The sequence below is a fragment of the Ascaphus truei genome, chromosome 4, assembly GCF_040206685.1.
Source record: "Ascaphus truei isolate aAscTru1 chromosome 4, aAscTru1.hap1, whole genome shotgun sequence".
In the NCBI taxonomy this organism is placed as follows: domain Eukaryota; kingdom Metazoa; phylum Chordata; class Amphibia; order Anura; family Ascaphidae; genus Ascaphus; species Ascaphus truei.
The window spans coordinates 324,974,663-324,987,292 of record NC_134486.1 but is presented as its reverse complement, the minus strand read 5'-3'; the positions used below and the strand labels follow the sequence as shown (position 1 = coordinate 324,987,292).

The following is a 12,630-nucleotide window of genomic DNA, read 5'->3' as shown; positions in this document are numbered from 1 at the left end:
CGCGAGTGCGGCGAGTGCAGAAAATGGCATTTTAGAGTTCTGGTTTTTAAACACCTTAAATTGACACAGTAGCGCAGTACTGTACACATTACAATTCATTCATTTCATTGCACCCAAAGAAACAGAATCCATGAAATTCAAACAAAGCAATCGCGATAAGCGCGGTTACCTGGGGCGATTGGCCGCGTTCATGCTGCGTGAGCAGAGCACAAAAAAGCAGAGCCGTGATTTGTTTGAATAATGGCCGCTGCAGTTGTATGTATGCAATTTTGGAAAGAAACCTGGGGCATTTTGACACTGCACTGTCGTATGAAAATGTTTTGCTGTCAGTAGTGGCAGTAAGGGAGAGATTATATACAGATAATAATGTGATGTCTCACATTCTGTGTCTCTGTGGATCATTCTTTTTGCCTTTTATCTACCCCCTAAGATCCTCTATTTCTGAAACGGAGCAAGTATAAAATTTGGCATTAAATGTACAGTAATAAATTGTTCTTACACATGCTGCAACTCTGCTGTAAAACAGAGCTGTGTGTCTAACCTCGCCTTTCTCTATTTTGATATATAAACCCCTTAGTATGCTTTTGATGTGCTTAATTAAGTTCTGTTTTTCAGGTGATATCCTTGGACCTTCCCTCAGTAGCATAGAGTCACTAATCCAGATACCTTATGGCTGTGGTGAACAGAACATGATCAAATTGGCTCCCAACATTTTTATTATGGAATACTTAACCAATACCAAACAACTGAATGAAGAAAATACTCTAAAACTGGTTTCATTTATGAAACAAGGTATGTTAAGTAAAACATATCATTCCATATCTATTTTTTTTATATGTTTACAAATAAATAATGTCTATTATCTAAATACAGTGCAAAGGTTAGTGTTAACACAGTTTAGATATGGAGTGCTGAGTAATATCATTTTCATGCACTGCTGTTCCTTTTGATGACTAAACATTTAGCACAGCACATTTTAGAAGATGCTGATTTTCACTTACTTAGTGCATTTAGGCATTGCATATATTCAGTTATAAGAAATTATTTAAATGGATAAATCAAGTTAAACATTTCTTAAGGGCATTGACAGAAACACTACAAAACATTTTTTTTATGAAAGACTACAGTGAGTTGTGCAAAAACAACCCAAACATTTTCAGTATTGTTTTTATTTTGTAATTATTATATTAGTAACGCAATGTTTTTGTGTCTAATGTTAGCTTAGGGAAATAGTTCAATATGTGCACCCAAAGGCAATGTTTTTTATATGGGCCACATTTATCATGTAACTTTGGTTGTTACTAATAAACAAAACATTTCATAATGTAATCATGACAGCAAATGGGGTCCATCTAATAACAACATTTCTGTGTGTCTTTAGGTTACCAAAGAGAGCTTATCTACCAAAGGGAGGATGGGTCTTTCAGTGCTTTTGGAAACAATGATCCTTCTGGAAGTACATGGTACAGCAGTGGTGATTTTACTATTAAGTTTTCACTCTTTTGCCCTATAAATAAAATTTTTACATTTGGATAATTTGTAACGCTAAATACGTCTGTGTTTCAGAAACCCAGCTTATATATGTATCCCTATTTGGTTCACCCCAAGTAAACCTTCATGCACTAACAACAAAATGTAAATATAATTTGCTCAAATAGATTTCACCTGACTTGTTTTATAGCTCCAAATACCGTATGCAAGAAATGTGTGGTTATCGTGTGACATCTTGAGTTGATAATGGGAAATAACTGATGTCATCTTTCCAGCCGCACTCCATATTCCCCAGCCAGTTTTGTGTGTCTTAAAGTTCTTATTCTAATTGAAATACCTGGACTGGTTAACGCTGTTTGGGAGACTGGGAGCCAGGTAGAATTCCTAGACAAATACAGTGTACTTCATCGTTGATATGCTTCGTTTTGTACAAATGCAGAACAATTGTTAAGAATGTAACAATAGAGTTATATTTTAATGTGTATGGCTCAGCCAAGTTGTTAAGTATTCATCACTTTACTCCTTTTTGGTTACTATGCATATAAAGAAACATATGTGAAGAAGTGCATGAGAAATATTTGCGATTTTCACTTTTACAAAGTGCTGCAATATCATATAACACTTACTGTTCGTTCATTTCAACTGGGAGTAAGGTCCCTCAAGGCTGACACTATTTAATAATTGCAGACCCTAATGTATAATGGATGTGAGGACTTGGAGAATCGAGAAAATGATACATAATTGATATCACTGAATGAATATAACGTGTCTACTCTTTTTTTCAGGTTATCAGCATTTGTCCTACGGTGCTTTTTAAGAGCACGTTCATTTATATTAGTCGACCCTGTAGTGCTACATAAAACACTAACATGGCTTCTGAAACATCAGAAGAACAATGGGGAATTCTGGGAACCAGGAAGAGTTTTAAACACTCAGCTTCAAGGAGGCCATCACAGCAGAGTCACTCTGACTGCCTACATTCTGGCTGCCCTCATAGAATACCCAGGACTCATGGTATACATGAACTGTAATATTACATTGATTTAAAAAAATCTATTTTATTAGAAAGTTTACCATAAGAATACTTCCTTAGGTGGTGCTGAGTGGAGCTCTACTTTTCTATACATATAGCTTTTAAAAATAAACCCCTCCAAACGTTTTTGTATGGATATAACCACTGCTGCTTGTATATTATTGCGAGTTGTAACATCATTACACATTCCACAGGAGTGGCCAACTCCAGTCCTCAAGGGCCACCAATAGTTGACTGAGCCACTGACTGAGCCACCTGTGCGATAGCAGGGATATCCTTAAAACCTGACCTATTGCTGGCCCTTGAGGACTGGGATTAGCCACCTCTGGCATAGCATGTTAAACTGCCCATGGACGTTGAATGTTTGAAAAAACTTGCATGGAATCTATACAAAGCCCATGAATGTTTCCAGCACAGTTAGTTCATGATGTCCATATAAATAGTAAAATAAGTTAGCTTTAGTTATCTGGGGATTTATTTATTTTCTTGCTTGTACAGCTGTTTTGTAAAGTCTGAGCAAGCTTTGTATAAAGTCTTCAGAAAATTTTCCATACACTTGGCATACGCTTTTTATAAAGTGAAAAAATATTTAGTAATGCTGTGGCTAGTCTTGTTAAATGTATTGTGAATAAAATTGATGCAAAAAGAATTTGATCAAGTTAGGTACCATCAATTTAGATACAGCTGTGCCTCTGAAATATCCTTAATCTCTCATTGACATATGCAAAGGAATGATGATGTGGTAATGGCATATAGCATCATCATGCCTCCGGCACAAATAATTAGATTTTAAGGCATCCATGTGCCTACATCATGAAGAATTAAATGATAAGCTCTTTGCAACAGCTTTTTTTAGTGCGCCTGTAAAGTCTAAGGCTACGGCCCCACTGCCTGCACTGTATGCGCGCCTGCAAGGCTGACGGCGCGGGCAGCCAATTCCCCCGGTCTGCAGTGAGCTGCAGGGGAAAAGACATTGGGGTCGTGATGGGGGAGCAGCCATTATGTCACCCGGCAGGTTCGCCCTCATTGACTGAGCCACTGGGGTGTGTGGCCTAGCGCTCTGTCGCTAGTTCCAATCTCAATTTTCATGTGTGCCTCAAAAACTCGCCCCCTCACAGCGGGCCTGGCCCTATTGAAGGGCAGCTCTTGTCCCCGCAGCGCCTGCCATAGCGAGCGCTGCAGCAGCCAGCGGGGACCAAGCCTAATACCCAGATTCACAAAAGGGTGCTAAGCTTTGAAACACCTTTACTCCCATTCGTTTGTATAGGAGTCAAGGCATGCTAAATATACTGTTTGTGGATCTTGGCCTTAGCACAGCACAGTGCTTTGTTCAATGTCATCACTATATACAAATATTTTTATTTTAAGCGATACAGTATATATGTCTATTATAAAATACCTTATGATGGAAGCAATGCTTCTATTAATCAATATACAGTAATGGTTTAGACGGTAAACGGTATGCAAATCTCAGAATAAATAAATCTGCCAGGCACCTGTCACTGGGAGGTACTTTAAAGTCATATGGTAATTTGTGGGTTGTGGGTGAGATGAAAATATATTCAGTAGTGACACATGGGTCACTATATTCTAAAATGTGTTCTTTCTGGGTGGAAAAGTGTTCCCCTGCTTAAAAAAAAAAAAAGTTTAATAAATTAAATAAATAAATCTGCCACATATCATAATATAAATGTAATCATTGGACAATTTAAAAGTGATTTTCTCCAAAGTACCTTTTTTTTTTTTTTTTTAGAATACTTTCAAAACAGAAAGGCTATTTAAATTAAAATCATTGCTTGTAACAAAATGGTGATTGCAGAGATGAAAAAACTCACGTTGCAATCTTTCTTGCACTCTGTAATTGCCTCCATAGTCAAATAAAAATAAACACAGAAAAGTTTTATTGCCAGAAAAAAAAAAAAAAAAAAGATTAGTCAATACTGCACTGCACCTTCATAAACAATCGCTTTCTGATGCAAATAATGAAAGGCTATTTAAACAGCTCCATTACTATTTCATGTGACTTCATTTAATGTTCTTTAGTGCATGTGTGACTAGATTTTATAATTATGGTAATAACAGTAAACTGTGGTCAAGCATAGGTAAACATTTAACAAACTTTTTATGTTCATACAGTATGGACGACAATCTTGCTTTCATGCAAACATAGCTGTTTCAAATGTTGTTTTGATGCTGTAATTTTCAAAGCCTTTTAGTCTGTCAACCTATGCCTATATGATGAAAGTGGTATGGCCTATTTACGGTGCAATTTAAAAAAGTTCAATGTGGTATCTTTTAGAAATCATTTGCCAATGTTTTTATCATTTTTTTTTTAAAGGAAAAAGCTGGAGACATTGCTGTTAAATTTGACAATATTTTCACAAAATATAATATTGTAATTTCCACCAAATGGTGCCATTAATTAGCATATTTTCTGAAACCTTCATCAAAAGGACTCTACATGAAGTACTTTTTGGCTCATTGTTTGATATGTAATTTCTATGAATCCATAGGTTTCTAATAGCAGTGTATTTCTAGAACCTACAGTATGCTTCTTCTTTATGACATCAAATTTATTATCCCTTCCATTGCTTTATTCATATTATAAAAGAAGTAGACAACATGTATTAGCCACCTAACATATATTTTTTTTGTGTTGCAAACAGCTATATTTATCAGCAATAATAGGCCATTGTCTAGTCCAGTGGTGCTCAAACTCCGTCCTCAAGGGCTACAAAACAGACCAGGTTTTACGTATATCCCTGCTTCAGCGCAGGGGGCTTAATCAGTGCTCTGTTATTTTGATTGAACCACCTGTGCTGAAACAGGGATATCCTTAAAACTTGGCCTGTTGGTAGCCCTTGAGGATGAAGTTTGAGCAACACTGGTCTAGTCTAATAGCTCTATTGACCACATATCAACCACATGATCATACAGGATCTCTGCGTCCGCAAGGAAATGGTTCTGATGAGGAACTCCTTCCTGGTGGTGCCTTCTGCTGTGGAGTAACTTCACACTCACACAGTGGGGTTGTCGTGAAACAGGGCATCTTTATTGATGATGGTATGGGCAGACTGCCCTTCACAGCCAGCAACTCAGCCGCTCATCTTGGCTGGTACTTCCCTTTGAAAGGTCTGCTCTCTTAATGAAGTGGAATCACCTCTCCCCTCAGGGAGATCACCTCCTGTGCCAGGTCCCTGGACACAGTGTAGGCCCAGCCAGCCTTGCTGCTGCTGGCCTTTGAATTAGAGCTGTGTCACTAGTTACTTCACTAGTACACTCTGGCCTTCTGCTCTGCTCAACCTTGTAGAACACACTCACTTTGGACAGTGCTGTGCCTTATATACCTCAGGAACCTGGCACAGCTCTGATGTCACTAACGGTGGACTCAGAGCATGTTACCACTCCCCTTGAATACATATGACACCTCACCAGGGTGTGAGGGCAAACCTCCATGATTGATGCTGGCAACCCTGTAACTTACCAGGCTTACTGCCAGCATGAGAGAAAACTGTAGGCCATTTTACAGCATGGCTACACACTCTATGTTAGTATATTAATACATATACTGTAAAGGCAGTTTTTTTGTTTGTATATAAGAGGCGAGAAATTAAAGGAAATGCACTGGTGACTTGTGCAATTAAGATCACCCATTTCAGATACTGTATCAGTTTTGGCTTGGAATCACAGGAGATTGATCCCATAAGTCATGGACAGAGTTGCATATCACATTAACTACTAGAGAAAAAAATTAAACTTTCATAAAATATTTTCCAAAAAAATAATTTATATTGTACTGCTTTATTTAAAACAAATGTTTTTTTTTCTAGAATTCTTCCCAAATGAAATCTGCTACAAAGTATTTGGAGGCTCAAACACATGAAGTCATTTCTAATAACTATACCCTTAGCCTTGTGACTTATGCTCTATCATTGGTTGGAAGAAACAAAGCAAAAGAAGGTCTGGATATTCTAAACCAGAGAGCACAACGTGAAGGTAATGGACCTATTCCAAGACTGTAATATGAGGTATAATTTCTGTAGTTTTTAACTGAATAAAAGTGCTAGAAAGTGTCCTATTTTATTTTTATCTATAAAAAATATATAACTCCTTCAGTGAGAAGCTTGTAGACAATGCAATGCATTGTAGTCCCTCTAGCACCATATGGATAAACCTAATAGCTTTTCATCAACTTGTGCTAAATGGTAACTAGTGTAGTACTGTACTGTAACTGAAGCCACATTTACATACTTGTTAAGACTATATCCATTTCATATATTTTTTTAAATATGATGTCACAAAATCATGAGAAAATAATTTAAAAGTACATTAAATATATTTTTTGCTCAAGTTTGTTAAAGTTTATTTTTTACTTTATTTATTAACTTTGTTCATTGAGAAAAAACATTCTCTCTTCAGTGTATTAATTATTTGGTACAACCTCTTCGCTTAAAAATTACCTTCATGTGAGTGGTAATTCTAATCATCGAAAGTTGTTACTAACGTGAACTTTACTGAATTACTAGCCATGCATAAAGGTTTCTAATAACTATACCCTTAGCCTTGTGACTTATGCTCTATCATTGGTTGGAAGAAACAAAGCAAAAGAAGGTCTGGATATTCTAAACCAGAGAGCACAACGTGAAGGTAATGGACCTATTCCAAGACTGTAATATGAGGTATAATTTCTGTAGTTTTTAACTGAATAAAAGTGCTAGAAAGTGTCCTATTTTATTTTTATCTATAAAAAATATATAACTCCTTCAGTGAGAAGCTTGTAGACAATGCAATGCATTGTAGTCCCTCTAGCACCATATGGATAAACCTAATAGCTTTTCATCAACTTGTGCTAAATGGTAACTAGTGTAGTACTGTACTGTAACTGAAGCCACATTTACATACTTGTTAAGACTATATCCATTTCATATATTTTTTTAAATATGATGTCACAAAATCATGAGAAAATAATTTAAAAGTACATTAAATATATTTTTTGCTCAAGTTTGTTAAAGTTTATTTTTTACTTTATTTATTAACTTTGTTCATTGAGAAAAAACATTCTCTCTTCAGTGTATTAATTATTTGGTACAACCTCTTCGCTTAAAAATTACCTTCATGTGAGTGGTAATTCTAATCATCGAAAGTTGTTACTAACGTGAACTTTACTGAATTACTAGCCATGCATAAAGGTTTCTAAATCCCTCCAAAAACCAACACAGCAATGCAACAACTTCTAATTGGGATCTTTACTCTTTTCTTGGTTTGTCACTGTGAGAGTGTAGGAAAGATGGCTACCTCACAAAATCAACAGTGACAATCTGTGGAAGACTAATTCCTCTAGCAGCCAGGGGAATAGTTCCTCCAGCACAGTGGGGACTCAGGATGCTCAGATACAAAGAAAGATTGTGGTGGTAGGGGACTCCATTATTAGGAAAGTAGATAGGGCAATGTATTGCCGTGACCGCATGAACCGAACAGTTTGTTGTCTCCCGGGTGCTCGGGTTCAGCACATTGCGGATCGGGTAGACAGATTGTTGGGGGGGGGGCTGGGATTGACCCGGCGGTCTTGGTACACGTTGGCACCAATGACAAAGTTAGAGAAAGATGGAGGGTCCTAAAAAATGATTACAGGGATCTAGGCCAAAAGCTTAAGGCAAGGACCTCCAAGGTAGTATTTTCTGAAATACTACCAGTGCCATGCGCTACCGCAGTGAGACAGTCAGAGATCAGGGAGGTTAATGCATGGCTAAGAAAGTGGTGCAGGAAGGGTTTGGGTTTTTAGAGCACTGGGACTCCTTTTCTGAGAGGTGCCATCTATATTCTAGGGACGGATTACACCTCAATGAATCTCAATCTTCTGTGCTAGGGGGGAGAATGCTAAAAAGGTTGGAGGAGATTTTAAATTAGGATGGAGGGGGGAGGGGAATTAAACAGATAATGAACTAAATGGAATAGGAGGATACAAGGTGGTATGGAGGTAGAATGGGGGCAAGTGCGAGTTTGACAAGCAGTGAGACGCCCATAGTAAATACAGATAATACTAGAAAACTTCTAAAGACTAAACCAAGTGGGCGCAGAAAGGACGGAGCAGATAAGATAATAGTACAGGCTGGAAAAAAAAAACCTTAAATGCATGCTTGCTAATGCAAGAAGCCTGACAGATAAAATGGGGGAGCTTGAATTAATAGCTGCAAGGGAGCAGTATGATATCAAAGGCATTACTGAAACATGGTGGGATGAAACGCATGTGTCAAGGATTGGACTTTGGCTGAAGTGGATCCCAGTTGCAGGAACAGCAGGGAGCGAAGTAGGGGTCACAAGCGGAGATCAGAGGCAGGCGGCAGATAGCGAAGTCAGGTAACAAGCAGGGGTCCGAGGCAGGCGGCAGGTAGCGAAGTCAGGTAACAAGCAGGGGTCGGCAACGAGGAGACTGGAACAGGATGATAGCAATAGCTAGCACAGCAGTAAACACAGGAACCTTGCAGGAGCTAAGGAACCAATATAAACAGGCAAGGGAGGAAAGGGAGGTTTATATATGCAGGCTGATAGGTGGAGCACAGGTGCAGAGGTGTCAGGTATCAGAGTCTGGAATGTTCCTTAGTTTAGCAGCAGCAATCCCGGTGGACAAGTATAGGTACTGCAAGCTAGAACAAGGCATTGAGAGTGACAGCAGTCCCGGTGGCCAAGCATGGGTACAGCAGGCTAGAGAATATGACATTACTCCCCCCTCCCAAGAGCGTTCTCTGGATGATCCCTGCTAGGCTTGTCTGGATATCTCCGGTGGAAAGCTTTGACTAGTCACGGAGCATGTACAAAATCTTTGAGTTCCCAAGACCTCTCCTCTGGGCCATAGCCCCCCCAGTGAACCAGGTACTGTAGTTTCCCTCTGTGTAACCTGGAATCCAAAATTCTCTCCACAATGAATTCCTCTTCATTATCCACAAGGACGGGTTCAGGGGGAGGAAGTCTCCATCCAGGAAATGGATTCTCACGGAAAGTTTTCAGCAGAGAGGAATGAAACACAGGGTGTATTATGATGGTCTCAGGAAGCTCTAATTTGAAGGACACTGGATTTATTAGTGCTGAGATGCGAAATGGCCCGATGTATTTTTGGCCCAATTTAATGGTTGGAACCTTTAGACGTAGATTTCTTGTAGAAAGCCAGACTTTATCCCCGACTTGAAATTCTGGGGAGGGTCTGTGGTGTTGGTCTGCTGCTCTTTTGTACTTTACTTGAGTCTCACGAAGTGTCTCTTTGAGGGTCTCCTGGATGTCTCGCAGAGTCACAAGTCTCTCTGTAACTGCCGGAATGGGGCCCGAAGATGGAAAACGAGGAATAAAGGTTGGATGAAATCCATAATTTGAGAAAAAGGGGTACTTCTGAGTCAATGAATGATGTGAGTTGTTGTATGAAAAATCAGCTAATGGTAGGAAATCAATCCAGTCATCCTGGAGATGACAAACAAAACATCGTAAGTATTGTTCCAAAGTCTGATTGGTCCTTTCTGTCTGGCCATTGGATTGTGGATGATAGCCAGACGCTAAATTTAAACGAATTCCTAGAGAGGAACAGAAGGTCCTCCAAAATTTTGAAGTGAATTGTACCCCTCTATCGGATATGATCTCATCAGGAGCCCCGTGAAGCCGAAACACCTCTTTCACAATCAACTTGGCTGTCTGGTCTGCAGAAGGAAGAATCTGTGCTGCAATGAAGTGAGCCATCTCTGTAAGTCGATCCACCACTACCAGGATGGTACTATGTCAACTTGATCGGGGCAGGTCAACAATAAAATCCATTGATATGGACCCCCAAGGACGAGTTGGAACCGGAAGAGGCTGCAGTAAACCCACAGGTGATGCTCGAGGGGTCTTGGTCCTAGCACAAGTCTCACAGGAGAGGACATAGTCTTTAACATCTTGTGCTAATTTAGGTCACCAAAAAGAGCGAGACAACAGTTCCTGTGTCTTGAGGACACCTGGGTGACCAGCGGGTCGGGAGTCGTGCATTAATTGGAGCACCTCTAATCTTACCTCCTTAGGGACGAACAGACGATCCTTACAGTTCCAGAGACCATCACATAGAAATAGTTCTGCTTCCGGAGGAGGGTTTTTAAGAAAAGAGTCATTTGAGTAGGTTCCCTTTATTCGTGTGAGGAGATCGGCGGAGAATGTGACGCCCAAAAAAATTCTTTTTGTAAGAATAGTTTCTTCTTGCTCTTTGTCTGAACTAGGATTAGGGAAGGACAGTGACAAGGCGTCGGCTTTCCCATTCTTGGAGCCAGGGCGGTATGAGATGTGGAACTGAAATCTTGCAAAGAAGAGAGCCCATCTGGCTTGTCGCGCAGACAGTCTCTTTGCGGATCGAATGAATTTTCTAAGTTCCTGTGATCCGTAAAGACCGTAATTGGGTGATTGGCCCCTCCAGTAGATGTCTCCACTCAGAGAATGCAGCTTTTATAGCCAAGAGTTCTTTGTTTCCGATGTCATAATTTCGTTCAACTGTTGACATTTTGTATGAATAATAGGCACATGGCTGAAGGAGCATCTTGGGTCCAATTCTTTGTGACAGAATGGCACCAACAGCGGAGTCGGATGCATCCACTTCCAAAATGAATGGTAATTCTGGATTTGGATGGATGATGATAGGGGCAGATGTGAAGAGTGACTTCAAAAAGCATCCGCTTTAGGAGACCATTTGAAGGGGTATTCTTTCCGTGTGAGTTGGGTGATTGGGGCAATAATGTCAGAGAAATTTTTAATAAAACGTCTATAGAAATTGGCAAAGCCCACAAATCTCTGAATGTCCTTTTCATTTAGAGGGATTGGCCATTCCACCACGGCTTGAATCTTGCCTGGGTCCATACTCAAACCCTCGGGAGAGATGATGTAACCGAGAAATTGCATGCTGGTCTTTTCAAATTTGCATTTTTCTAACTTGATGTACAATTTGTACTTACGGAGACGCTCAAGGACAATTCGGACATGTCTCTGGTGATCCATGATGTTATCTGAGAAGACTAGGATGTCATCCAGGTATGCCGCTACGAATTGATCCAATAACTCTCGGAGGACATCATTGATTAAATGCTGGAAGGTAGCAGGGGCATTACAGAGTCCAAAAGGCAACACCAGATATTTATAGTGCCCATAACGGGTTCGGAAGGCTGTTTTCCATTTGTCACTGGGTCGAATGCGGACCAAATTATACGCTCCTTTGAGATCTAATTTGCTAAAGATTTTGGCTGACTGAATTCTTTCCAATAGTTCAGGAATCAGAGGTAATGGTACCTGTTCTTCACCGTAATCTTATTTAGTTCCCGATAGTCAATCCAGGAGCGTAGTGAACCGTCTTTCTTTCCCACGAAGAAGAGCGCAGCGCTTGCTGGAGAAGTAGAGGGTTGGATAAAACCCTTTGATAGGTTCTCCTGTAGGTAGTCATTGAGGACCTTCAATTCCGGTTCTGAGAGGGAATGGATTCTTTCAAACGGAATGGCAGCACCCGGTAATAATTCAATGGGACAGTCATAAGAGCGATGTGGGGGAAGTGTATCCGCGTTCTTCTTGTCACACACATCTAAAAACTCAGAGTAAGGAGCCGGCAGAAGATTTTCTTGAGACGAGGAAATCTTATGTATTCCTACACACTCTGGTATAGGAGTTTTAGGTAGACAGGCTAGCTGACAGTGCTCCGAGGGAAACGTGAGGGTCTTTATCTTCCAGTCAATTAGTGGGTTATGGATCATGAGCCATGGAATTCCTAGAATCACTGGAAACAAAGGTGATGGAATGAGACCAAATGAAGTCTTCTCCTGGTGATTGGGCTCCATGATTAATGTTAAGTTACTGGTTTCATGGGTAACAGGTCCAGAGCTCAAGGGAGAACCGTCAACGACTTCCATCCTTTCTGGCGATTCCTTGTCTACAAATGATACTGAATTGTACTTGGCGAATTCTATGTCCATAAAATTCCCTGCCGCCCTTGAGTCGACAATTACTGTGGTTGAAAAACGATGTGTTCTGTAGAAGGACATGTGCAGAGGTACACAATGGAGACTTTTGTAAGGTGAAATCATAACAAGGCTTTATTGTGCCTGTCGCTTAAAACA

General features: G+C 39.9%; 1 protein-coding gene across 1 annotated transcript in view; it reads left to right on the top strand.

Annotated features, from left to right (window-relative positions):
• The window catches only part of CD109 (CD109 molecule), a 220,784-nt gene that overhangs the window by 143,846 nt on the left and 64,308 nt on the right, over positions 1 to 12,630 (top strand). The window contains exons 23-26 of the mRNA XM_075598010.1: positions 616 to 792; positions 1,382 to 1,463; positions 2,277 to 2,505; positions 6,355 to 6,520. Coding sequence (XP_075454125.1) covers positions 616 to 792; positions 1,382 to 1,463; positions 2,277 to 2,505; positions 6,355 to 6,520 — 654 coding nt within the window. The remainder of the gene's footprint in view (positions 1 to 615; positions 793 to 1,381; positions 1,464 to 2,276; positions 2,506 to 6,354; positions 6,521 to 12,630) is intronic.